This window comes from Falco biarmicus, chromosome 4, assembly GCF_023638135.1.
Source record: "Falco biarmicus isolate bFalBia1 chromosome 4, bFalBia1.pri, whole genome shotgun sequence".
Lineage (NCBI taxonomy): Eukaryota > Metazoa > Chordata > Aves > Falconiformes > Falconidae > Falco > Falco biarmicus.
Window position 1 is genome coordinate 55,329,343 of NC_079291.1, and position 27,808 is coordinate 55,357,150.

A 27,808-nucleotide genomic window follows, 5' to 3' on the forward strand; every position below is an offset into this window, starting at 1 on the left:
TAGCTGTATTTATGTACATAGCCAATAGAAAACTGTTGGAGAATGGCACGTGAAACATGTACCCGCAATCCCGAGATTAGTACTTGTGCATCCTCAAGTGTCTGGATGAAGGAGGATTGATTACAGGATTTGGGCCCTGAGAAGCAAAATCAAAAAGCAGATAACTTTCTTTTGCCTTCCTCATTGGACTACATTTATTTTTTTTAAAAAAGAACACAAATGTAATAAAGAAAAATGCTCTAAAATTCAGGCAGATAAAGCCAATAGAAAAAGAATAATGAAAAACCCTCAAGAAAATAACATGAAAATATTCAAAAGTATTTCATGAAAATATTCAAAAGTTCAGATGCTTTCATCAGTCACCACAGGAGGCAAAAATTAATTTGAAATAATAATAAAAACACTTGAAAAGGCTTTAAAAAGGGGGGGAAGGAACAGCACACCCTCTGCTCCCATGGGCTCCGGCAGCTGATGCATGGCTGAGCAGTGGCCAAGGGTTTCCCCTCTAGCTCAGCCTCCCCATGAGATGTAAACTGTGTGCGTTTAAAATGTGCATACCTGCCTCAAACCTAACAAAATACCTCTTCTGCCTGATTTTTTCCCTGCATTCACATTATAGCAGCGTGGGAAAATGAAAAGGAGTACTAATCTATCCTACAGTTTCCCAAACAAGGACTCTGGGCAGGGGTTTGTGAGTGGATTTGACAGATGTATGAGCAGATGGTGAGGGACACTCCCTGAGAGCAGCCGATTCCCAGGCCTCCATGTCCAAAAAAGTATCTTTCCATGGATAATGTGATTTTCAGAGGGAAGAAATTCAGCGCTCACGTCTCACATCAAAACTTCTCGGCCATTTCTTGAGCGCGCAGGAGTTGTGTGGAAATGCTTGTCTTCAGGAAAGAGCTGGCTGGTGACGATATGCCATGGGGCTCAACCCGATCCTTGCAAAACCCAACGATGCAGCTCGACATCTCCGTCTTGCCACCTTTCTCCACGGCCGTATGGTTACAGCCGGCAGCCAAACTGGGATCACCTTGTGTTTGCATTGGGTGTGACGTATTAGGCCTGTTTGGCCTTTGCCAGAATGCGCTGTGCAAAATGACATATCCCATGAAGTATCCATTTAACGCGTTCATTTCAGCACAGCCCACGCACTGAAATACATCACGCTGGAGCAGGGCTGATGCCTTGTTAAACGTCTGCGCCCGCCTGGTGGGCCCCTTCTACTGAACACGATGGCGTGAAATGGAGCCAATGGGCTCATTTCGACGCTGATGATTTGACACAAAAAGGTTTTTTTCTGATCAAATGGGGCCGCAGCTGGGAGGAGCAGGTTTATTGATTTGTCCTACCGCTGGCAGCATGTTTTTAGCAGCAAATAGCCACAGCTCCCTATTTCTTATGGGGGGCATCCATGTTGGGCTCTGGTGTGGGCTCTCGGCCTCCTCACGTCGCTTTTGTCTGCCTGGTGGATTTATCATTTGTATGTTTAGTTATGCCACGGTGGGACAGGACCCTTTCAGCCCGTGTTCCGCACAGCTCCTGAGGCAGCGGAGCCCCACGTTGGAGCAGCTCCTCACCACCAAGTCGGAGCCCTGGGCCATGCGGCTTGGTACAGCACAGAGCCTGGGGCTCTGCCACCAGCCCAGCCCTCGGGTACTGGGGGTGGATGGGGCGAGGGGCTGCGTTAACAAAAACGGCTCAAAAGGCTTTGGGTATGTGCAGAGTGAGAGAGGGGGTTTGGGGCTCCTGAGGAGGAGTTTGGCCGGAGCTTGCCCCGCCAGTGGGGCGAAAAGAGGAACAAAAGGCGACGGCTTCCCTCAGAGCCAGCCCCCAGCTGTGCGCGTCCCCCCGGGAGGCACCGTCCTGAGCAGCCGGGTGAGGGGGCAGGAACGCGGCTGCCCGGCGGGGAGCCCGCCGCGGGGCCGCTGCCCCCGGGGGGTGCCCTGAGGCGGCGGGGCTGGCGCAGCCGCACGGCGGGGCCGGCCGGCAGCCTGAGGGGGCGAAACGTGCCGCAGGAAGCGCTGCCTCCCCCGGGGACAGGGCTGGGGACTCCGCTGGGGGTGCGGGAGCGCTCGGGCTGGTTTGGTTCTAGTGCGGTTGTTAAAGGGTCCCCAGCCGGGAAAGGCTTTCCCCGTCCCTCAGCTCTTCCCCCGCTCCCCGCCTCAGCGCCGGGTGACTAAAATGAGGTAAGGGCGGCTTCAGCCCTGGGGAGGCGGGCGGGGCGGGGGATGCCTCTTTCCCCCGAAAATGGGGGTCGCTGCGGGGGGAGGCTGTCCCGGGGGGGCAGCCCCCGGGGGGACGAGGCGGGGAGCGGCAGCCCCGTGGAAGCAGCGCGGACAGGGGGAGGCCGCGGCTTCCCGCCTCGGGGAGGGGGCTGCCGCGGTTGGGAGCGGTGCTAACATGGAGGGGGAGGTAACGGAGGGAGGGGGGGAGGTAACGGAGGGAGGGGGGGAGGGCCGGCGCTGGGGGTGCGGAACCGCCCCGAGGTGGCCTGAGCGGGGCACGGCGGCGGGGCGCCCGCCTCGGCCCGGCGGCGGGGGCGGAGGGGAGCCCTTCCCGCCTCCCCGCAGGGCGGTGGCGGGGGGTACCCCGCGCTCGGCCCAGCGCCCGCTCCGGGCCCCCCGCCCCGGCGGGAGGAGGTTCCCCCTCCCCAGAGCGTGAGTGAGGGGTCGCTGCGCCGAGCCCCGCGCCCTCCACCCGGGGCCGTGTCCGGGGCGGTGAGTGGAAGCCGAGGGCTGTGGTACCGGGGGCCGTGTGCGAGGGCTGGGGGCGCTGAGGGGATCCCGCGGCGGCCGAGGGAGGGGGCAGGCGGCCCCTGGGGGCGGCCTGAGGCTGGGCTTCCCTCTCTCGTCGCCTCTTCAGCGTGTCCCGGGTCAGCCTTGGAACCGCGTGAGGAGAAGCGGCGCGGCGGCAGCCTCAGCGCGGGGCACCGGGTAGCGGTGCCGGGGTGGCCGGGCTGGCGGCTCTCCCGGGGGCTGGACTCCCCTCTGTGCCCCTGGAAGGGCGCACGAGTGAGCGGGTGGCTGAAGAGCCATCTTCCACCGTAGGGCTTCGGTTCCTGCGGGGGAGGCGCTCGGTGGCTTCAGCACGCCCTGACCCAGAAAGTGATGTATCCACGGGGGAGATGAAATGATATTTAACGTGCACTTCTCTTCCTCCTTTGTGTCCCTGTGCAGGAGTGTGGACTACCCAGCTGATTTTTTGGAGTTGAGGTAATGGCTGAAGTTGGTCGGTGGGAGACAGCTGGAGGCCCAGAGCACGGCCTGGGGGTTGCATGGTGCCTGTGATCTGACCCGCAGCCTCTGCCTTCGCTGGGACCGCCGGGATGGGGAATAGCGGCTCAGCCGTGAAGGTCTGCACCGATCACCAAGGAGGCATCAACTGGCTGAGCCTGAGCCCCGACGGGCAGCGCCTGCTCACGGGTAGCGAGGACGGCACTGCGCGGCTCTGGAGCACCGCCGACAGCCAGTGCCATGGCCACTTCCAAGGTACAGTAGCTTCTTTTCACCTAGTTTTTGACTCTAAAGCATGGTACAGGCCACACAGCATGGTCTGGGCTCTTTCAGTCCCTGCAGCCTGCTGGGCAGCCAAAATCTGCTTGTTTTGTTTTGTGCTCTTTTGAGTATTTGTTACAGGAATGTTAAGGAGAAGCTGTTGCAACCCAAAACAGGTTACCAGTGCTACTGACTTATGGATCCTTTTATCTCAGGATGTGGAACCTAGCAGATGTTTAACTTGTGTCTCTTTCTAGAAACCGTCTGTTTTACACCCTGATGAAATTGACTTTTGGTCTCTCTATGCCTCTTCTCTCTTCTCCACCCCCCCCACCCCACCCGCCCTTAATCATCTTATTTTCCAGACAATCTGTATCTAGAAACTCTCGACCCAGAAGTCTGGAAAGAAACCTTATGAAATAGGGTGTTTTCCCCCTAATTTTAAATTGATTTTGCATTTTAAACGAAGTTTATTATCCTTAGAGTAGCATCTCAAAAGAATTAAAAAGAAAAGAAAAACTCTGTAGAAAGTACAGTCATGCATGAGTCAGATGTGGACTAAAGATGTTTGTATCCTCACTCACGTTCTTTTCTCTTAATACAGAAAAAAAGAAAAACTCCTAAATTTGGAATTTCTAATCCTTTTTTATTTCAAAGAAGAAGTCACATTGCTGTGATTTTTTTTTGTTATTGTTGTTTATTTTCTTGCTTGTTTTAACTATTGAGTATTCTCTGGTTTTCCCACATCCTGCCATGGTTCTAGCTCCTGAAAAAGTCACTGCATTTGCTTTAGGCTTAGAAATCCCTTTAAACCACTGACTAAGTTTTAACTAGAAATAGAAATGTATTGGATGATATTCAGGATCTGGCCTATGTTCTGCTAGCGTTTGGGTTAAACTCTAAAGAAGGTTGGCTAGATGGTTTATGAGCTGTCAGTCAAAGCAGGTAATTTATTTTATGTTTATGCATGCACACAGTTGTGTAAATTTGTATCGTGCAAGCTATAATTACTGATAAACTTCTATAACACAGTCTCAGGCTTCCACCATGGCATAACCAAAAGATTTCTTTGGTGGCTGCTTTTGACCAGACCAGCACCAGACCTTGTCTGCCACAAGGGCTTTTGGCATTCTTTGCGTGGCTTGAGTGTTATTGATGGTTAAAATCTGACTGAGAGACTTAGTTACTGTGCAGTAACCAAGATGGTTTTTTGATCTTCTCAGAGCAAGCTTACAGGATGCTGTGAGAAAAATCCCAGTTGGTTGAAACTTGTCCTGTTTAAGTTGCTTAGCAAAAAGTTTTTACAAAACTGTGAAGGTGGGTGTAGTTCTGCTTATATAGCCCTGGTGATATGTTTAATTTTTGGCATGTGGTGAATTTGCTTATGAGGAAACCAAAACGTGTGTTTATAACGTGGATTCTGGTTCACTCTTGAACTACAGGAGTTGTATTAAAATCTGGTTTTTGCAGTCAGTGAAACAAACTGTTTTACTGGAGAGTCTGCTTTCCCTCAGTTTTTTTACCGTATCTTTATTCTACAACATGATTCTGTTTTTCTAATATCTTCGTCTGTCCATCTAATTCTCTTTAATCATATGTGTCCTTTTTACATTTTTTTTCTTGTCAAAAAATACTGTCATTTAAATCACAGTAGGACCCACCAGCTTCAACCAAAGTCTGGGGCTCTCTTCTGATAGTTAAGAGGAAACAGTTCTGATCTTGAAAGCTTACAGTCTAAACTAAAATGGAAGAGTGCAAGATAATACTATCCCAATGATTAGATAGGTGGCAACAATTTCATACAAGGTATCTTGGACAAAGCTGAGACTTGAATCCTAAGGTGATTTTTAAATGTGATGCATATAATGATACAATAGAAAAATGACACACCTTGCTAAGTGATGACAAAACTTAAGGTTGTAATATTGATTCCTCTTTGCTAGCATTACCCTGTTTTTCAGCATGAAATTTTTAGAGTAGCATTTGTGTCTCTTTTTATTGTAACTGTAGAATCTCAAAATACTGTGACTACTGTATAAATAATTGTGCTTTTATTCTTTCTTTCTGTGTCATTTCCTTAAAGGTATACTGGCATTTTGAAAATTGTAGGATTTATTAATGTTATTAGTCATAATGGGGAAAGTATTGGCTGACTTTTTAGCAGATATGTTTTTTTGTTTGCATTTCATTCTGCTTGGACAATGAAATTAAGCTTGCTGGTAAGTCTCATGTTGCTTCCTTTTTTCATAGTTTCAGTACTTTAATTTAGGGCTGTTTGTGTCCTGACGATCACTGGGCTGGGTTGAAATGCAGCCTTTTTTCCTGACTTCTGAAGAAAGAAGCAAAAACATTTCTTCATTAAAAAAAAAAAAAGGCCAATTTTTAACTGGTTTTAAACTTTAGTAATCTGAGTTTTATTATACTGATATTAATATAGCTCATTATGGTTTTACAATACTTTTTGATCTACCTGATTGGTGGAACTGTACTGTTCTATCACTTAACTTTATATCAATGAAGCAGAGTTTTCTGCTGTTGTATAAAACACAACATTTGTATTTAAATCTTTAAATGTGAAGAACATGGTGGTGCATTTAAAACTAGAGTCTCAGTCTGTTTGTTTGTTCTATTTTTCTTTTAGTTAAGGTGAAAAGCTTGACTAGTCTCCTGCTTGCATGCACAGTGCTTGAATTTATTTCCTTTGTTATTCCTAGGACATGAAAGTTACATCACCTTTTGCCACTTAGAAAATGAGGCTGCCTTCACGTGTAGCGCAGATCATACCATTCGAAAGTGGGATGTGATGACAGGTCAGTGCCTGGCCATTTACCGAGGACACACATCAATAGTTAACAGGTTGGTTCTGTGGAGTTCTTCCCATGTGTTCCTGTAATCTATTATTGCACATATTGTCATTTTACTACAATTCTCCATTACTACACTAATAAAGTGGGTTGTGTAAACCTTGGAGTTCATGCTACACATGTTCTGTGCTGTAATGATTAGTTTTCCTAGCAACAGTGCTGACACATCCATAGACAGCAGATAGGAGAGAAATGAAAGGCACACAGCAGGGGAATTGAATCCAGGGCTAGGAATGAAATTCCACAAGAAATTATTCAATTGATAACAGATGCTTCTGATAAATAGATTTAAAAACATCACGTCAAGCCTTTGTGTCAGCATCATTAAGAGGGGTAAAGTCAGGGCTTTTTTCTGGAAATACTATTTCTGTTTGTGCAAATGAAGTTTAATATTAAACCGATTGTGTGTTACGGATCGGCCTGTCAATTTAAAGTGCCTCTTCATAGTTGGACTGGATTTAATTAATGACAAATAGAGCAGTCAAAGATTGGTGTGTGGGTTTTTTTCTTTGGGGTTTTTTTTTTTTGGGTGGGTGGGTTTTTTTGTTCCTTACTAAACTCAAAACACATACAAAGTGTAACTAGATTCTGTAAATAGTTAGGAAAGCTGGCTCTGTCTGTATTTTGGCACTGGCCTGATTTTTGCTTGAATCAGCAAATAGGAAATGTGTTCCCTATTCATATGACTTTGTTGCCAGTTTGAAAGGTTCCAGAGGACCAAACTCAGCTGAAGAAGACAACAGGTTATGATGTTCCCTATCTCTGGTTTGGAAATATGAACTAAGAGATTTTTCTATTGTATGTTTGTGTAGCTACAACTCCATTATTTTGGAGGCCCAGTAAGTTGACTTCTTGAGCTGTAATCTCTGATTTGCTCTTCAGTTATAAAAGTGGGGTGATTTTGCTATACCTTTTTTGAGGTCCTGGACTAAGTGAAATTAGGTGCATTTTTTATTTTTTTTGCACTCTCTCTGCTTGATGATGGGAAGATGATTATCTTTGTACACTGTCAGTTACAGTTCAGGTTCCTGGAATGTATTTTTTTAAATTATTATTTTAATTCTGAGCTATTTTCATAGGTGAGTTTGTAAATAATTATTTGTAAAAAAATTCTAATCAATAATTATCAAGAATGAGTTACTTAAAAAACCAACCAATGAAACAAGGAAGCACAACAAACTCTTAGCTAGTATATGTAACTTCTGAAAAGTACATAACAGTCCTGTTGGAAAATATTTTAGAAAGACACAAATGCCTGAAGTTACAGTGCTTTAGTGCAGAAATATCTGCATCACTATATCTGAAGAAGGGGTCTCAATTTTAAAAGTAGAAACAGGGAAATGTTAAAAAAACCAAACACCAACCCAACAAAAAGGTTCATAAATAATGTGTATTAAACAGTGATGCTGATTTGGGGTTATAGATGTATTATATGCTACTATTGTACAGATGTATTCATGCTACTGTTTCTAACTTCAGGTTGCTTGGTGTCAAAATTGTGACAAAAAATGGTTATTAAAAAGAATGATACTGTTCCTACATGTAAACTTTCTTTTTTTGCAGGATCCTGGTTGCCAAAGACTATCTCTTTAGTGGCTCCTATGACAGGACGGCCCGCTGTTGGAGTGTGGACAAAGAGAAACAAATCCAGGAATTCCGGGGCCATCGGAACTGTGTCTTGACTCTAGCTCACTATTCCTCCAGGGATGTTCTTGAAGAAGAGGAGGAGGAAGAGGAGGAGGAAGAGAAAGTGAGCAGAGACCTCCTGGTGACAGGTAGCACAGACTGCACTGTTAAGGTCTGGTGGGTGTCCAGTGGACGCTGTTACCAGACTCTGCTGGGACACACTGGGGCTGTCTTATGCCTTATACTTGATGCACCAAACAGGGAACTGTTTTCTGGCAGCACGGATTATACTATTCGAACATGGAATATTGTCACTGGTGAGCAGCTGAAAGTGTTCAAAGAGCATCAAGGATCAGTAATTTGCCTAGAGGTAAGAACAGAGGTTTCTTCAAGAGCTCTCCAAAGGGGGTATCTGTGTCCTAACTCATGTGAGCCTTAGTTACCTTTTCATTCATAAAGAAGCACTCCCAAGACAGGTTATAAATGGTAATCTTAAACATTCATGTCATAACAAAATAATAGTGCTCTGTGGCCTTGAGACAAATTCTCTTTCCCTAAAACGCTTTGTGATATCCTCTTGGCTTCTACTGGCTGTCCTGGTCTAACTTCTAGCTCAGTATCTGTTTAAATCCGCTTAGGTCTTGAAACTCATGAGTGGGTTTGCTAGGAAGGCTGTTCACCTGAGTAGGATTGTTACACGGGATCACTAGACTTTGAAAGAAAATAATCTGAGGAAGTAAACAGACACAGGGTCAGGTAACTTAAAAAGGGAAGGGGAAAAAAATTCAGATTAAACTAGGATGAAAAAACCCCAACAACCCAGAATTGTGGGCAAACAGTAATAGAAAGTCATAAAGCTAAAAGGAATCCTGCTTTAAAAACCACACAGACATAATTTGAGGAAAGAAAGGGAGAAAGAGATGGCCAAGACAAGAAAATGGGCAAGGGAAATGGAAAAGAGAAGTAGAGCATGGGGGAGAAAAATCAGGAAATGCTGAAGGACAGAGAGGAAACAATTTAACGTAACCTGAAAAACTATACTCCGTTTTTCTGTTTGCAGTATTTTTCTGGTGAACGCTGCCAGATTTGTTAATGTTGCAGAGGAGAGAAGGTTAGGTAGATGAAGGGGAAGAGGAGCTATGGCACAAGCACTTGTCCTGTACACTGCATTATCCACCAGAAAATGCTAATGGTATATTTAATAGAGGTGTGTGATGGTCTGTGACTTAGTTTCAGGTCAGCAAACCTGATTTATTCATGTATGTGTCTGAAGTTAACGACAGTAGTTTTTCTCACTACTCTCATGGTTTGTGTTTGTTGCCCGTAAGTGCTTTTCCTTTACAAAGGCTACAGTATGTATTTTTAATAGCTGTTTAGTAAATGTTGCCTTTGTTTCTAAAGAAGGTAGTCACAGCTGACACTAGCAAACTAAAAACCTGATAGTACTGAAGCAGTTCTATTTTCCTTCAGTTTTAGAAAGGAAAAAAACCAACCAACCCACAAAATCACGTTGCCCTAGAGTAATGTTTGTCTTGCTTGGGTAAATTTTTAGTGTTAAAGCTTGTTTTTGTGGATGCTCAAGTAAATCTGTTGCTGTTCTTGGTGTCATGCTATGCTTTGCTGTTTAATTGTAACCCTTTTCCAAGGCACAGATTGGCAACAACAGAGCTTGCTTTAATTTAATTGGGTTCTTGCTAAAATTGTTACACAAAACTGGCTTGACCCTTTCCCAGAAGCCTGGGAAATTCAATTGCACTCTTAGAATGCTCAAGAATGAGCAATGCTTCTCTGCTTGTGAGCATGGAGTTAAACAATGGTTTTAAATAAACAGAACTTCTTGTAGGGGAGAAGAAAAGCAAAACCAATACATCTATTTGGAAAACCTGAACAATTCAAAGTACACAAGACTACTGCTGCCAAGACTGTGTTGGCAACAGTCCTGGCCAAATCTTCTAGCCGTGAGTAACTGGTAGCCTCTCACTTCTCTCATCACCAGTTGATGTTTGAGGCTAAAAGAGTCCAGCTGAGGTACATACTGCTTCACAGACAGCATTTAGTTTCTAGGCCTCTAAAACTTATCCCAGCTTAAGCAGTCACTGTACTGCTGTTGAATAGCTTTAGGCTGTTGGTCTTTCCTAATTCCTCCCTCTTCTTTACTGGGTTCAACACTAGCCCTTCTGTTCCACTTGGCTGCCTCTCAGCACAGCCCACATGGTATTTTCGTTCTTTTAGAAAGGGGTCAATCACCAGAATCCGTACAAAGATGTTACAACAGAAGGGAAACTTCCTGAATAGAGGTGTGTGTTTATTTATTTATTTTTTTATTTTTTGTTCTCAAAAAGCTCTTGGAGCCTCTTTTGCCTAGGGCTTCTTAGTGCCAATGTTGCAGTCTATGACAGTGAGTTGGGACAGTATTTTTCAAACCATGAGTCGGGAATGACTCGGAGGTAGTTGTAAGTTGCTCACTGTAGCCAGCTGACGGTTTTAATTGTTGACAATAGTTCATTTTCTTCAGGGCAAAAGTGAGCACCAGATTTTCACTCCCCTGTCCTGGAGGAGCTGAGTTGATACCAGCAATTAAAGGTAGTTTTACCTGTTCCCTAGGTGGTATAATGCTTTTGTGGAAAGAATAAAGGGAAAAAAATAAAGACTTATTTTCATTTTATTTATTCAAGTAAAGATCCCTAAGGGAGGGTGACCTTTCAAAAAGTTTGAGAAATGCTCAGTGTGATCTCCCAATCCTGGACACGGATCAGGAAAAATTTGGATATTGAGACCATATTTTCCCCAACGTTAAAAAGTACTGTTACTAACAAGAATGCCCCAGGATGTTCTCAACTGCTGCAAATTAGTTCTGGACTGTTCCAGTTGTCTCCCGTTACTTTCCAGTAATACCAATAGTGTCTTTGTAGCAGTGAATGGAAATTCCTGGAACTTCTTGAAGGAGCAGTAGATATTCATAAAGCACACCCATGTTTTCCACCTCGCTTCCTGCAGTGCTGGCATGTGAAAAGCAAGAGGGGTGATGCCACAGGCCTGTTCAGATTTTGAAGGTCCCTCAGGTGCTCTAAGATCCTTATAGGTGGTGTTGTCCCCTAGCATAAGTTAGAGGAGCCTGAAACTGACTCTAATTGAGCACGGCAGAGCTGAAAGCTTTGGTGAGCTTTTAGCTTTCGCCTTTCCCTTGTCCTTGGTGGCCCTGGATGGCAGAGTGCAGAGGGTGAGCTGTTCAGGTATTTCCCCAGGGCTTGTCCTGGGGTCAGTCTGTTGAAGGTGATTTAACAGCTGAACTGACTGCATGTGGTCTGCTGTCAAGTAGTTCTGCTGCAGGTACCAGCTTATTCTAACGCTGTTCTTCTCTTCCTTCCACTTTAAATTAGACTGACAAACGTTTTGCCAGGAGGCTTTCTATCTGCAGTGGGAATTGTGTGCATGCTAGGTGCTTTGGCAGCCTTGACCACTTCGCTTGCATAGTCAGGCAAGGTAACTAGCAGAGGAGCAGCCAGAACTCTTCACTCTGTTTCTCCTGCAGCACATTGATAGCTTGGCAGGCAAGGGACAGCAGCTGTTTTGAGTGCTCCTTCTTCGTATAAGAGCCAATTATGAGATTTTATAGGAAGCGATGGGAAAAAGCAAGGGTGGGCTGAGTGTAATCACACGGCCCATGCTAGTTCTTCCACTCAAAAATTTCAGGGCTGGCTAAAGACCAGTATTTGCAATTAATAATCAAACATGCATTTTCATTAATGTGACTGCCTGCAATAGGCTGAATAACCCTGACTTAAATATTTACTTGTGTATGTTTTTCTGAGTGTCTCCAAAGTAGCTTTGCAAACTGTTCACAAGGATTGCTTTGTCCTTTGCAGGTTGTTCTGCCTGTGAGTATTTATTAAAATTGTGCTGCCACAAGCTGGCAGAGAGAAATGATCCAGCTTGGCGTTTAGCTTGGATCCTATAGCAAACATTCTTGCAAGAAAACTCCTTTCTTGCAAAAGGGGTTTCAAATGAACAAGTGGGCAAGGACTTGCTTCTGGTTTTCCTGCAAAGGATCCTTTGTTTGGACCATCCCCTTTAGCTGCCTTTTAAAGCTCACTAGAAGAATGCTTTGAACAAAGCCATTGCCTGAACTCCATTAATACGCTTAACTGTTGTGATCACGGGGACAGAATTTTTTTCTTGTCACATCAATTAAATTAAGTGCACATATTTTTTGTAATTTGTGTTTGTATTTGTTGTATAATTAATCAGAGGGTGAAGATGTGAATTAGAGGAATATGAACGTGTACACCACCTGTAGAAAAGAAACATGTTCCTAGTACCATTACTTTGCAATGCAGTAAAAAAGTTGAAAAATGTTCTCTAACAGCCAGACCAGAGAGCTCATTTGAGATGGATTCTCAGGAAAAAAACTAATTTCTTGCCCACAGGGAGTTTGTTAGCTCGTTAAAATGAATGTGGTTTGAATGGGATCCTGAAAGTCTAACTCGGCCGAAGGCTTACATAGTTGTAACTTGAGATTGGTCCAAGTTGGTGATTTTCGACTTAGAAGTGGCTGTGAACAGAAGACCCAGCTGGCAGACTGTAGCAATACTGACCTAAGCTGGTAATGGGACATATGGGTGGCTGATGTGAACTCATCACGAAGTTCCTGGGAGCCAGTCTTGAGTGCAGTGACCTTCAGAAAGAGGATGTGTCCAAATCTGTTTGGAATGCAGACTGCATCTCCTTGGGTGAGGGTTAGATTGTTTCTTATAGGAAAGGTTAATTGGGAGAACAAAGTCCATTCCTATAAGGTTGAAATACACACTAAACAGCTCTTTGGCAGATATTTTTGGCATTCGTACAAGTTGAAATTGTCTTAAGCTGCTGCATGTATTCAGTTCAGCCAAATTTGTGGAGCAATAGGGTTGTGACTCTTGAGAGACCAACCCTAGATCTGATTGTTTAGGGTTTTTTATTCAAACTGTGGTGTGTCTGGGGACAACAATTAGGGTCAGGATTGCATAAAACTGATATTTTTGAATAGTGAAACCTGTAACTACTTCAGTGTTCGCAACCTGTATTTTGCTACTGCCACTTTGCTAGTCACAAGGAGTCTTGACTGAACTTCTCATGGAATGGCACTTCTGGTACTTTGGGCTGAGAATTAAGACAAATTTGCCTCGTTCATGTCTCTGTGTTTCATCTGGTTCAAAGCAAAGTCTCTCAGAGTAATGAGAAATATGAACAATCCAGAATCACAGATATCAATGCAGTGATTTTTTTACTGTCTGGCTGAGGCTTTAGAACTGGGCATCTGACTGTCATCAGGTTTTCAATTCTTTTGAAGCTACCTGGGTTTGAAATGTCCAGTCAGCTCGTTAGTACCTGAGCTGCAAATCTGTTCTGTGCTGCCTGCTCTGCTACAGGTGTCCTTGCCTTGCCATGATTTTCCTTGTCAGGAGCTTTGTTGGGCCGTTAGCCAAAGTGAACGAAGTGCTCAAAAGCCAGCCAAGGATAATACAGCTTTGAAAATATCACTGCTTCTCCAGGCAGTTGCAGATCAGAATATGTAACTGTTTCTACTGATCTTTTTTAAACCAAGAGTTGACAGACTTGAGTATCTGGAAAAATCTCTCGAGTGAAGTTTTACATTTTTCCTTCTAAATCATAAGAAAATGAAATTCTTTAATAAAAATAGGACTGGGATCTCAGGAATTGGGTGAAGGTTTGGAGGCTTTGGGCTAGAAAAAACAGAGTAGTTACGGACCTGGGGACCTAGCTTACAAGTACTTGCTGAAAATGACTGCGCCTGGATACTCATACACAAAAATGGGTGCCAGTCTTGGTAGCAGGGAGGCTCAGATTCCACCGAAGCTGCAGCATTTTGGAGAAGTCTGTATACTTTGTCCAGCTCCTGAGAGAGGACAGATCTGCTGAGCATAACATGTTAGTGGAGATGTTTAACCTTAGGAATGGCAATGTACGGTTTTGCCCAGCAGTCTAACAAAACCGGTGGATCTGGATTAAGCAGCCTCTGCAGGCTGAAGAAACTGGAAGCCATTTGATGAGTCCCATAACTACTGGATAGGAGAAGCCGAGCTGGTGTAAGGAGGTCAGCAAGAGTGCTAGAGGGAGAGCCAGCAGAAGATGGCCTAACTAGAAATCAATGCTTTGGGGACCTGTCTGGAGTGGGCAGGGGAACTGTGTTACAGTCCTCCTTTCTTGGGCTTTTTAGTTTTCAATACAGTCATGACTTAAGAAAAATGATTACAGGAGCCAAGGACCTGTGCTGCTGGCGGACCCTAGGACCTCCACTGCTCCCACAGCAAAGGTGGCTTGTGCCCAGGCAGCATAAGGGCATTTGCAGTGTCCAGCCTTGGTGAGTTAGAGCCAGGGCTGCCATGTCTGCGTTGTTGGAGCATGGTCACACCCTTTGGATGCAAACTCTGAAAGAAGGCTCTGGAGTGAAAATACCAATTTGACATGGGTTATATTGAGATTGGTTCCTCTGTCTTGCTTTACTCGGACAGAATCCCACCTGGTTTTCATATACTCCTTTGACCAGTTTCAGGGATACTGCGCGCTGTTGCTTGTCACAGCTGCGCTGAAGCACGTAATGCTTCCTCCGTGTTGTAGAAAAGGGATGGCTGCAGGTTGGATCAGCCTCCCAAATCAGGGGTGCACTCTGGGATTTAGGCAGTCAAAACTTGCCACAAATTTCAAGTCCTTTTTTTGGACGGACTTCAGTTGCATTATATCATGGTTCCCCATCTGTAAAGTAGGGAAGGTATTTATTTTGTATTACACGGTGTGGGGCCTGGTTGTAAGTTGCTCTGGCTAGGGGAACAGTATGTGATGGTTATTATTGTTTTGATTAAATATAGATATCTGAAAGGTTGTAGCTTAGGCTGGAGTTGTAAACTAGACCTATCTTTAGTTGAGTGAAGGAGTCATCTCACCTAAATTGATATAGGTGGCTGTAGCTGAGAAGATTGTCCTTGTTGGGGGGAGAAATAGCGAGTTTTGAGACATGATCTGTTTCAGGCATCTGCTTCAGGGTGAGAAAAATTGTGCCCTAGACTGCAGTGACTATAAGGGGACTATATTAGCTGTAGATAATCTGCATCAATTTAGATGGCACGATGCTGGCATCATATGACTAAAGGGAGATCTGATTTGCAACTTCAACCTGAGCTGATAGCTATTAGTTGAGAAAGCCATCAAGAGCTATTTCGTGCTCTGTGTTTTAAAAATACCATGGAAATGAGAGGCTGTGTGACAGTCAGAGCCTGTACTGGGGTTTGCTGTTGGCTGTGCTGCAGGCTTGGTCTGTGGCATCTGGTAGATTAACCTGTAAGTATTTCTGTTTCCATGCAAGGCTGAGAATCCTTTGCTACTGTGCTCAGCTGCTTAAACTGGTGAGGGAGAAGAAGGTGCATAAAAGTCTAGCATGGGGCAGCCGGGGTAGCACAGAGGCTTTGAATTTAACGAAGATGGTTGATGTGCCAGCCATCTTGTCAGATCTCTTACTGGGCATTGGAAAGCCAACCGTATTGTGGGCTGCATCAAAAGAAGTGTGGCCACCAGGTTGAGGGAGGGGATTCTCCCCCTCTACTCTGCTCTCCTGAGACCCCACCTGCAGTACCGCATTCAGCTCTGGGGCCCCCAACATAAGGACATGGACCTGCTGGAGCGAGTCCAGAGGAGGCCACGAAGATGATCAGGGAGCTGGAGCACCTCTGCTATGGAGGCAGGCTGGGAGAGTTGGGGTTGCTCAGCCTGGAGAAGAGAAGGGTCCAGGGAGACCCTTATAGCAGCCTCCCACTACCTAAAGGGGCCAACAAGAAAGCTGGAAGAGGGGCTTTCTACAAGAGCATGTAGTGATAGGACAAGGGGGAATGGCTTTAAACTGAAAGAGGGTGGATTTAGATTAGGTATAAGGAAGAAATTCTTTACTATGAGAGTGGTGAGGCACTGGCATAGGCTGCCCAGAGCAGCTGTGGCTGCCCCATCCCTGGCAGCGCTCAAGGCCAAGCTGGACAGGGCTTGGAGCAACCTGGTTTAGTGGAAGGTGTCCCTGCCACAGGCAGGGAGGGTGGAACTAGAAGATCTTTAAGGTCCCTTTCAACCCAAACCATTCTATGATTCTATGGCTGTTACAATCCTGGTGCTCTAAATCACCTGAGTAAGCCCACATCATTTAAAACCTTTTTATATCTAGCAAATTAACAAATCTAGACAAGTTGCAGCTCTTCTGTTTCACTTCTGCATGTATACGCCCACTTAAACGTAGAAATGAAGCAGCATAACCTAATGTACCATTAATGTAGTGTGGCATTTACCTGCAGGAGTTCATAACTTAGTGTTTTCCCTTGTTCTGCTAGCAAGAGGTCTGAAAAAGAAATGCAATGACTTGACCAAGAACAATGCAGCAGGATCTCAGCTCAGAGCATCCTCTTCCGTTTAGCAGGTACGATGTGATAATGCTCTTCATGCCCATTCAGGTTGAGACTGGAAATTAAAAGTCAGGCTACCTTCCTCAGGCTAGCTCTCAGTAGCTCTCAGTTTTTGTTAGTGCTGCTGGTCAGTCCTTCTCTTTCTTCATTGAGATACAGTATTAATGCCATTGCTAAAATAGCTTAAAAGTGATAGGATGTGACATTTCAAAGTCCTGCTGGCTTTTAACAGTGGTATGTGTTTTACAGTCTCCTGATGTTTAGCAATGAAAACTGTCCCATGGGCCAAGTGCTGCTGGTAGGAAGCGTGGCATGCACTGCTCCAGCTGGACTTGGTGGAAGCTGTATCCAGTGATCATCTCGCTTTGCCTGCATACATTTCTTACGTGGGTTAGCGCAGTCCCATCACTGTAGTGCTTTGTATCTTAAAATGCCTTTTGTTTTATGTTGTTGTAACACAGTGCAAATGTTTTTATGCACAAAGCACACTTATGATGCCTTTTAGGAATGGGATGATTCCGTTTTGGAATGGAATGGAGATGGCTAAGTGTGAAAAACATTCCAGCCTTACAGATATAGAGTGTGCAAAGACAGGGGACCAAAGGTTTGTAAGGGTCTGGTGCTTCGGCCACCTTAGACTATTAAAAGTGACCTAAGAGCAAGACCCGTGTCAAGCTGATTTGTCATTTGTTCTGCACTTGGTTTATTGGAGGTACCTGAGTAGCGTGAGGGGTTAGTGCTCTGCTGGTCATTTGAACAGTCTGGTCTGTGTGTCTGGAGGGCAAGCAAGGTGTTATTACTCCTTATGCAAAATCTGTTTCTTTGCGTGGGTCAGGGTTCTCCCTTGAGTCTCTCCATCCTTTTGAAACAGAGATTGCTGTAAGTCCATGAAACTGTGAGCATGCAGTGACTGCCTGTCCTCATTACACTGCCTTCAGATGGCAGGTGTTGGGCCAGTTCTCTGCTTGGAGCAGCGTGCCATCAGAGCTGTACGTAACGATGGCTGTTAACACCTTTAGTTTGTTTTCATTAGATGGGCATAGAATACAAGTTTTTCTCTGCACTGTGGAGAGTTTCCCTGCTGAGCTGCCAGGCTATGGATAGTTTGTTACTGTGTACTGGCTAGTTTTAAAGGCTTGCACGGGTCCGTTATTTTCTCTCTGTCTTGGTTTCCCAACTGCAGTCCTTCCTTTTCTTTCTCTGTTTTGTCTGTGTAAAATAAAATCGAGCCTCCGCCACCAGTGAGTTCACACAGTGTGCAGGGTGACTAGTGTAATGAGGCACCTTTGGGATTTATCGGCCCAGTTGCTCTAAACACACAGCAGGAGACAACGTGACTGAAGATGTTTAAAAACCTGTGTGAGGATGGTTAATTACTGAATCATTTGATAACACAGTCTAAAAAGACTTGTGGAAAAGCAGATACAGAACAGTTTCAAGGAAGAGATAGTGTTTCCAGTACTGACCTCGTGCAGAGTAATCATGTTAAATCCTGGATTACACTGTGTAGGATTTTATTTTTAATTTACTTTTTATTGTTACTCAAAATAGTTCTGAAATTTTTGTTGTAATTGAAACTTACAATCTGATAAAAGTTCTTGTCAAATATGCTTTGCAGAAACTACACTGCAGAGGTTTTTCTGAGGCTGTATTGATGTAACTAATTATGAAAGTAGGGTTAGCATTGTTAAGCTCACTGAAGTCCTGCCTGCTTGCACCAGCAGGTGGGCTAAGTTTGTTTTTTTTTTTTTTTATCTTCTGAAATGTGGGAGCTCTTTTTAAGGCCCAGAAGTCAATGGGAGATGCGATGGTGAAGAATGCAAGGTTGGTTTTGCTCATTGTCCCTCTGTTCCAAGGTGTAGTTGGTGCTCTTTGTAACAGGCGGTTGAGTTGGAAACCGCGACTTTGGATGAGTCACTTCAGCGCAGTTCTCTCACGAACGTGCCTGAGAGACTATTGTTGATGTTTTTTTCTCTTCCCTTCAGCTAGTGAATCGGCACTTGTATTCAGGAAGCGCGGACAGGACAGTGAAGTGCTGGTTAGTAGACACTGGGGAGCGAATCCAAACGTACAAGGCTCACAAACACAGCGTTAGCACTTTGAAATACCACGCTGGGATCTGTAAGTTGCCTTTCCTACGTTCAGCAATCCCTGTCTCCTTTCCGATGTTTGTCTTTGATCAAAGGTTGTTAATAGAGAATATTGTAATTTTGAAGGCTTGTGAAATTGTCACTTTTTTCAGCTCCAACATGTTTATGTTCAGTAGCAAACTTCACTGCGCTACTCCATGTGGGAAGTTTAGATCTTCCCTCCATTTTCCACCTCTGTTCTGGCAAATGAAGAGGCAGTTGCTTTATTTCTGTTACCAAGGGAAGTGGCTTAAATCCTGAGCTGTCTGTGAGTTGTTTATGTAGCTGTGGTTTAACCTTGCTAGTCTGATGCCTGTCAGTCTGCCTCTGCTGCATACTTGGGGACAGCAAGTGCTGCTGCTGGATCTGCAGCCCTGTGCCTGCCTCCGCTACCTTGTAGGGACTGTGTAATGGACTGTCCTAAACCAGAATCACATCTCAGATGCTCACTGCTCCTTTCTAATGGTTAGGGCCCTGTTCAGACTCTGACCATCTCCTAAACTCATTTTCCACAATTTCTTTTTCCCTTTCTCTGTCCTCTTTCATGTATTGGTTCCCCAAACCAAGTTGGTTCTGCAGTAGCCAAGAATTGCTTGCCTTACTAATGCTCGGGACTCAGTGCCTCTACTTTCAGTACTCCTATCAATAGTGGTATGCTGACATAACAGTATTCTGACCATGAAACCTCCCTCTTTAAATCCCTCTCTTGGCTGGCTTTGCTTCTGCACATCACCTATCCATATCTGGTTTGGGGTTGCAAAACTGCACCTCTGTTTTTATCAGCCTGAATCTCAGTACGTGTCGCTCTGGTCTTACCCTGCCACTGATGTTAGACCTGATGTGCCTTCATTTGCTTCCCAGACAAGTACTTCTCTCCTTCAGGGTAACCAGGATGGGAATGCCTGTCTTAAACCAATCTAGAAATTCGCAATGCCTTTCTGATATAGATTTCTGTACTTCAGCTATGAAGGGAATGTGTTAACGCCAAAGGAATGGTTTCTGTTTGGGCCTCTGTACCTCTTTTGGCAGATCATCAGTGTGGTGGTGATAAATGGCTGACAAATATGAGATGGTACACGTTTGAAGAGGGTTGTAGCTTGTCAGGCAGATTAAAGTTTAATGCAGTTGTCTAGCACCATGCTTGACATGGTTGACTGACCACCCTTAAAACTCAGTAACTGAACTGATTTTTTAAAGTTATGTTTGGAAACTTCACATGTAACCAAGCTCCTAGGTAGATTTTTATTTTAATCAGGAAGCCTTGTTTTGGTCTTACTTTCATCATTAGACTCACAGCACTACTTTTCTTCATTAAAATAGTTAGTCATAGTTTTGTGTGTGTTGTGTGTTTTCCCCCTTTTAATTACAAAGATACAAACAAAAACATTGAGTTCAACAAGACTACCCAAAGGCAAGATAACTGTGCTAAGCTGATGTTGGCCTGATCTGGTGAGGAATCTTCATGTCTGGGTGGGAGATGGAGAGACTGTCTCCATTAATGAGACCTCCAGAGCTGCTTTTTTTTTCAGTGTTGATCCTGCTTTTCATGCAACTGGTATAGTCTTAACCGGACTTTCTAAAACCATCATAAAGAAAGTTCAGGCTCAAACAAAGGTTTCATTATCTGACGCCACCCCCATCAGCTCTGCAGCTTTCTCTCTCTTCCCCCTCACCGTACCACCCTGTCCCTGCCATACACATACGTTATTTTTCCATAACACTCTTTTTTCTTTCTTAAAATGCAGGCAATATTGCTGCATTTAGTCAGACCTGTGAAGAACATCCTGATAGTGTGATGGAAGAGTTCACGGACTTTAGAGCTCATTTTGAATCAAATGCAAAAATACTAAAAATGGCAAATGGGGAGAACTGAATTGTTCCACTTTTCAAGGCAGAAAAATCTCATGGGAAAATATTAGGAACTTGTTTGAATAGAATTTAGACACATTTTAATTCCTGAAAAAGGAAATTTCCCCTTAAAAATTAATTCATATACTGTGATTGTTTGCATTATTGTAATACATTGATCACTTATTTACACAGTATCTAATAGTTTTGTTCAGTTAGAGTTACGAAGACGTGCTCTCTGGATACCAGATGTTGGAGCTAGTGTAGCTTAAAATTCTAGTTGTTCACCTGGGACAGATCAGCACTGTGTGTCCATTCTCTGTCTTTCAAAACTGTGGAGAAAATAATTCAACATAGATGATGTTTGTTACAGTTTATGTTGCATTGGCATCTGTGCAAGAACATGGAAAGAAGTGGTAACTTTCCGTTAAAGATCTTAATTCTGTTGCTTGCTGACAGTACCTAAAAGCACATTTCCTCAAAGAGTTTACAGTCTAAATAGGAAAATATAGTAGAAGAATGAGAGGAAAAATATATGTGTGTTTCCAAAATGACTTTACAGTGGACAGGGAGTCTAGACAGATTTGAGATTTAAGCTTTAAATCATCAGAATGTGTTTCTAGTGGCTTTTCTCAGTCTGCTTGTGTAATTAATAGCATGGGGAATACTAAAGTTGGTTCTTGATCTATTTTACTTAATGGTATTATGTTGGTTATTTCTCTCCTACAGTATGTGCACAGTCATTTAAAATTTAATTATATTTTTTTGTGTTGCAAAAACTCTAAGGGAACGTTTAAAACCTGTTCTTCCTCCCAAGAGTCTATGAAATTTAAGTTAAAAAAATATAAATAATTGTTGATTTCTTTTTTTTGTTGTTTGTTTGCTAAATCTGGGTTAGATAACAGCTCTCCTTTGAAACTCAGAGGTGCAAAGAGACTTCCTAAATCTAGAGTGACAGTTCAAAAGATGTAAAGGATGTCAGTCAGAAGCAAAACCCTGATAGCGATAGCTGAAGTAAACTGACAGTGTGAAAACAGCTCTTAGTTGGTTCCTGCTCTCTGCATGTGTGTAATGGTATTAAGTGATTTCCATTCACTGGAAAAAAAAATAATCAATCTGTACCTTGTTCCCTGCTTTACATTGTTGTTACTCATTAGCAGAATGGGACACAACGTTTTTTCAGGATTGTGTTGGCAATTGAATTTATAGTGGCCCATATAAAATGACATTGATTTTCCACATCCAGATGTTTCTTGAAGGTGTACCCAGGAAGTACCCAGCCTCCTGCTGTTCAGTTTGAAGTTGGAAATCTGATGGCAGTAGGTAGCCTGTTCTCTCATCTCTTATTCTATCCTGAATTTACAGCCGTGATAACTTATTCACCTCTCTTTAGGTATCCAGTGCCTGACTTCTCCCAAAGGATAAGGGATCTGTTGTCTTCAGGCACTTCAGTTTCATAAAAATCTTTCCATGCTAGTGGCTTCTGCAATGACAAGAAATGCAGGGAGCAGTGAATAGATTGCTTTTTGCAGTTCTGAAATAATTTATCTCTAGATAAACTTGAGGAGTTTGAAACTGGGTGTTTATGAAGACAGTTTGTAACCTTTAAAGCACACAAATGTGCTCCTTTTTGGGCATATTGCTAAGTATAAAATCTAAATATTCAATACTTAGAGTTTCTAGATGCAGCAGGTCTGGGGATCTCATGTGAAGATCCTGAAGTGTTGTGAAATTGTTCTTCGAACACATTAAGATACCCTGAGAAAACCTGATGAACGGCCAGAACCCCTGGTCATGCTTAATTTACTTAACTCCCGCCCCGCCTTGTAGCACGTGTACAATATAGCGCATAGAATACAAGAGTTACAGCCACAACCCTCAAATAATTCCGTGCCATACTGAAACAGAGATTATAGCCTGGGCCTTGAATCACTTAAAGGCTCTGCTGCTTGCAAAGATCCTAAGCTACAGGATTTAGCTGAAGAAATCTACCACACTGAAAGAATTTATAAAGCTGCTTTGTAAAGCTGCCTACACATGCCACTCACCTCTGAGGACAGAAGATTTCACTACGGTATTTCAACAGAGACAGCCCTACCTGCTGATAGGAAGCTTTTGTTGAAAATGGGGGGGAAAACATGGTATGTTTTAACAAAGCAAAGACCAAATTCATATCAGTAGTGTGCGAGGGGGTAATGCTGATCCTGTGGTTTGCAGCTTCCCTGTACAGACGCTTCTGCTGCTTCAGGCTGCAGCAGAAGTGATGAAGGTACTCTGGTACTGAATGGAAACCTGGAAATAACCGTGGTAAAACATATGGGGGGCTCAGTGCAAAACGTTAAAACCAGACTTGAGATAAATTGCCTGCTCAGAATTAGTGAGGCATGTTTAGGCAGGAAAATATACACGGAAGAGAAGAGCCGAAGTAGCTGTTTGAAGTGCATGTGGAGTGAAATGCTGATGTATGTAGGAACTTCAGGCTTAAGGCAGTTCAGTGTATTGAAAAATACAAATGAACACAAGCGTGCTGGGGTCAGGGAAATGAAAATGATCTGAACTTGGTATAACTGAGAAGAGAATCAAGCCTAAAAATGATACATCACGCTCCTTTGTGAACTAGCTTTAAGTGCATTTTTGAACTCGGATGAACTGACCTTACGTGGCTGCTCACATCTGGCTGTTCGCCATGTTGTGTGGTTGCCTTGCAGTGTTCACAGGAAGCGGTGATGCCTGTGCAAGAGCTTTCAATTCCAGGAGTGGTGTCCTGCAGAAGATCTTCCGAGGGCACAAGTTCATCATCAACTGCATCCAGGTCAGGAAGGGGGTTCTTTGCTGGGATTTCTCACTTCTGACAGCACCCTCACTTTTTTTGTGGGAATTGGTGTGGCTAGCTGTTCTGTGTGTCTTGCATTGGATGTTTTTCTAGGATAAGACAAAATGTAGCAGACAAATATTTCTTAGGCAATGTTAGAAAAACTGGATGGTAAAATAAGGATAAGTGAAACCACAGAACGAGCCCCCGGAGACAGTCCTGTTTCTGTGATTGGGGGTTTTTCAGGTCAGGCTAGACAAGCAACCATAAGAAATGAGATGTCTACAACTGATTCTGTGTAGGGGCAGGGAATGGACTCCGGCCTCATGAGACCGCTTCCATTACAAGACACTGACAATATGCGTTTGCAGTGCTGTAGGGGGAAAAAGAAGTTTCTCCCCTATGCAAGAAGAAAAATAGGTAGCGTTGCTGGCCTCACCCCTCAGCATGGGTATCCCTCATCCGTCTAGCGACTGCTTTACCGTCCTTTATGACCTTAGTGAAGAGCAAGTGGTGACTTCTATGTGTTACCCTGCACATCATAGAATGTTTTGGGTTGGAAAGGACCTTAAAGACCATCTAGTCCCAACTCCCTGCCATGGGCAGGGACACCTGCCACCAGCCCCGGTTGCTCCGAGCCCCGTCCAGCCTGGCCTTGGGCACTGCCAGGGATGGGGCACCCACAGCTGCTCTGGGCAGCCTGTGCCGGCGCCTCACTGCCCTTGCAGTGAAGAATTTCTTCCCAATATCTAATCTAAATCCACCCTCTCTCAGTTTAAAGCCATTCCCCCCCTGTCCTATCACTACATGCCCCTGTAAAAAGCCCCTCTCCAGCTTTCCTGTTGGCCCCTTTAGGTACTGGGAGGCTGCTATAAGGTCTCCCTGCAGCCTTCCCTTCTCCGGGCTGAACAGCCCCAGCTCTCTCAGCCTGTCTTTATATAAACACTTAAATAAAATATTGACATCAGGATATATTTTTCTGAAGGTATAAAGATGACTAAGAAGCTCTGTATTGACGTCTGACCCGCATCCTACCAGACAAATGGAAGAGTCTCTGCCACTGTCTTAAAGATTTTCAAAGAGTTAATTAAGTGCCTGAAAAGTTGCTTGCATATTCTCTAGGCTCAAGTGATACTGGTGTTTAAAAGTTAAAAGGGGAGGAATTAGTAATCCTTGGTGGCAGTGCAAAGACCAGTATCATGTAAGGAATCCCAGGGGAAAAGTTTGAATCCTTGGATGCTTTATGCATTTAAGAATCCACATCTCTCTGCATCAGGATATCAGTAAAAGCTGTGTGCAGGATACAGATTTTGATTAAGAACGTGAGACACTATTTCTGGCAGGTTGACAGTCAAATGAAAAAAAGAGGAGATAAAATTCGTTTTGGAGTTGATCCCAAGCATACAGTAAATATGTTGTCTTTTGTTGTAAATATGGTTGTCTTTTGTATATTTTGTGTATTTGTACTTTTTTCTGATGTAGCAAGTGGCTAGTTGGTCTTAAACTGCAAACTCTTGGGTATTGAGCAATTGGTTGTGTAGCACATGGTCACCTGGATGTACGTGGGTGGTAACTGATCTAATCACTCTGGGCAACCCTAAATATTGACAAGACCAAAGCTTAGCTTTGTGGTTTTGGTTGGTTTGTGTGTTTTTGTTGTTTGTTTTTTTGTTTTTTTTTTTTTTTTAAATTTCATACCCGAGCACACAGGGCAAAAAATCCTGGGAAGAGAGAGGACTGAGAAGTGGCCACCTTCATATATCTTAAGTATATGGATGAGGAAGCTGTGGTTGTGTGGTGCTTCATGCTGGTGTAAGCCAGAGTGCCGGTGGGTTACTCGCTGTCACAGCCAGCTTCTGGGGCACCTGTGGTGGACAGACTGACGCAGGAAGGGAAAAATGAGAGCAAGGCTGATGGCTGGCTTCTAGGGCAGGGGGAGGGCAACTGGAAACATTACCAACAGAGGCAAATGTTTCATGGAGGAAACAAAACTACAGTAAGGGAATCAAGGTTAAATTACTGCAGGTTTGGAAGAACAACAAATTTTGAAGGAGGAATTGTACCTTTAATTTACTGCAAAAGAAGGGAAGTGAGAAGGGAAAGTGTTCACGACCCACCCACCCCCCCCCGGCTGCCCACTGATGCTGACTTTGGTGCCTCCTTAAGCTTCATCTTCAAAACCAGCAGTCTGAAGCCTAGAAATTCCTAGCTACAGCCTACTCTGACACCGAGTTTAGTTCCCCCCTTGCTTTTCTGGTGGATTTAGGTTATAAATAACTCTTGCTGTTTATATTTTATGGCTCTGTGAAGTGGCTGAGAAATGAGTCCTGACTTGGTAATGTCTCATCCCACTTCAGCAGCTTTTGTGATAATTTATACTGGCGCTCGCAATGAGCTATCAGGCCTGAAGTGTTAGGATCAAGCTGTGTTTGCTCTGATTTTTGACAGTTTGATTGTGCCGATTCCGAGCTGCATGGTGTGGTATTCAGTGTGACCCTGTTGTTCCAGATCCACAATGAGTTGCTCTACACAGCTTCCCATGACGGCACACTACGGATTTGGGACATCCGGGGAATATGCAAGAGAAATAAGCGGCGTTTGAAGAAGGAGAGGTCTGCCCAGGGCAGGAGCTCTCAGAAGGGAAGTCTGTCCCGTCTCTTCAACAATAAAGTCGGCTGTATGGTTCAGCAAGAAAATGGGGAACACGAGGCTGTTGAACTAATGTGACTGTCCAGAACAGACTTTCCATCAGTCACCAAAGCTGAACCTTTTGTTTTCTGCACCGTGTCCATGTAAACCAGAACTTGGAAAGGAATGGGAAACAGCTTTGCTTGAACCTCTTTTTCAGGAGCCAGGATTCCTCTGTGACTGTCAGATGGACTCAAGTCAGATGTCACTGCAGATGACTCTCAGCTGAGCAGCACTGGGGGCAGGAGGGACTGCTGTGTGGTTCAGGTGATGTGCCTGGAGGGGTGTTTGTGTATAATTAAGTACTTCACTTATGACTGCTTGTTATCAGTTCCCTCGGGCACAGAGATGTTACACATTTTTGCCTGTCTAGTATTTAATGAGAAATGTTTTCTCCTGTTCCTGTTGCCCGCTCACATGCCCTCTGTTTGGCTGAATGTAGGAATGAAAGGTGCCCTGCAGTATAACTGCAAATTGAAATTATATTTTTTTTTTTAACAAAACATAAGCTTAAGAACAAGCTAAACCTCAGCCCTTTTGTACCAAGGTCAGCTGTTTACCAAGGCCCAGCAGTTACCCTCCTCCCAACAAAGGTTGGTCCTTTTTTTACCTTTTACGATCTCACACTTCAGCAAAGGAAGCAGCAAGGGCCTCACACGTTCCAGCTGTGTGCTTCCAGCAGCCCGCTTCCCCCTAGGCATGACGCCCCTGGGGGCACAGCTCCTGCTGGGCTCCTCTCGGCACTGCAGGACACAGAAGCTGTTCACTAGGCGCCAGGCCTGTGGTGGCGATGGCACCACCTCTCGGGCAGCCTGGCCCACTGACTGTCCTCACGGGGGAAAGGTTTTCCTTGTATCCACCAGAAACATTGAATTGTGCTTTTCAGAGGAGAGAAGAGGAAGGGTGCACGGGACGCTGTAGGTCTGTCATCTTTCCTCCGTACGAGGCTATGCCTGGCCTCGGTTTGCCAGGCCCTTAGTAACACCAGCAAAGCAGTCACACTCAAGAGCAGTTCTCCCAGTCGTTTTCCAGGTTTATCCCTCTCTGATAACCACTGAGCCAAGAATAAACAAGGGTTCTTATATTTTTCTATTTGCAGATATAACTCTTTGTAGAACCAGTACAAAAGTATCTAACCACATGTTTTTATTTTTATGGCTTTATTTATTCTGTGCTACAGCAAGGTAAACATGCTGTAATCCTTTTTTAGAATGGACTAATAAACATGTGGTATCTACAGATTACCAACTGTCTAGCTCTTACTTTCTTCTCATTTAGAGGAGACTGGGCTGGCTGCAGGTGCACAGCAGGTAAGAATGGATGGAATATGGAAAAAAAAACCCCATACCTGCCCTTTTGGAAACATGTCTTGCCTTTCTCTCACTGCTGGGGATGGAGGCAGGTGTGCTGCGGAGCTGTCCTGCCTCCCACCTGTGACCAGGCTGCCAGAGCTCGGTTTCCCTGCTTGGGGGAAGGAGCAGCCAGCCACAAAACAAAACACAGCCCTAAGGGAAAAGCACAGGCAGTGGAGAGCCATGTGCTGGCTCCATGCTCACCGTGGTGGCACCAAAGACCCCAACTCTGGGACTCCGGGTCAGCCCTGTCACAGCTGCCCTGTGCCCTGCTCACCTCTCCTGCTGAGCAGCTTTGTTAGCTCTCCTACTAGATGCAGAAACCTGCCAGGTGAAACACTTTAATTAATTATGTTATGTTAAATGCCCATCAAGAGAGGCTAATTTGGGAGCTCATCAGCATCATGTAAACTTAATTCCACTCTAAACCTCTCAGTCCAGTCGTTATAGCTCAGTACTGGCCCTGTGAGACAGGTTTATGAGCTGGTGGTTGCTGGGGTGATGGCTGACTGCACCACGCAGTCTGTGTTCTGCTGACGGAGGCCTCTAGCAGA

At 44.4% G+C, this 27,808-nt stretch overlaps 1 protein-coding gene across 4 annotated transcripts; it reads left to right on the forward strand.

The window, feature by feature from the left end:
• The first annotated feature begins 1,902 nt into the window (after positions 1 to 1,902).
• On the forward strand, positions 1,903 to 27,144 carry WDR86 (WD repeat domain 86). Of its 4 annotated transcripts, none has more exons than XM_056335758.1 (7): positions 1,903 to 2,189; positions 3,180 to 3,491; positions 6,212 to 6,353; positions 7,925 to 8,357; positions 18,411 to 18,546; positions 23,111 to 23,214; positions 25,663 to 27,144. In XM_056335758.1, exons 2-7 carry the CDS (start codon positions 3,329 to 3,331, stop codon positions 25,939 to 25,941), a joined length of 1,257 nt encoding a protein of 418 aa, XP_056191733.1. In that variant the 5' UTR covers positions 1,903 to 2,189; positions 3,180 to 3,328; the 3' UTR covers positions 25,942 to 27,144. The 4 variants fall into 4 exon arrangements, with proteins under 4 accessions (XP_056191733.1, XP_056191732.1, XP_056191735.1 ...); XM_056335757.1 differs by lacking the exon at positions 1,903 to 2,189 and adding an exon at positions 2,490 to 2,720; XM_056335760.1 differs by lacking the exon at positions 1,903 to 2,189 and adding an exon at positions 2,490 to 2,720 and having other exon boundaries at positions 25,723 to 27,144.
• Positions 27,145 to 27,808: the final 664 nt, after the last annotated feature.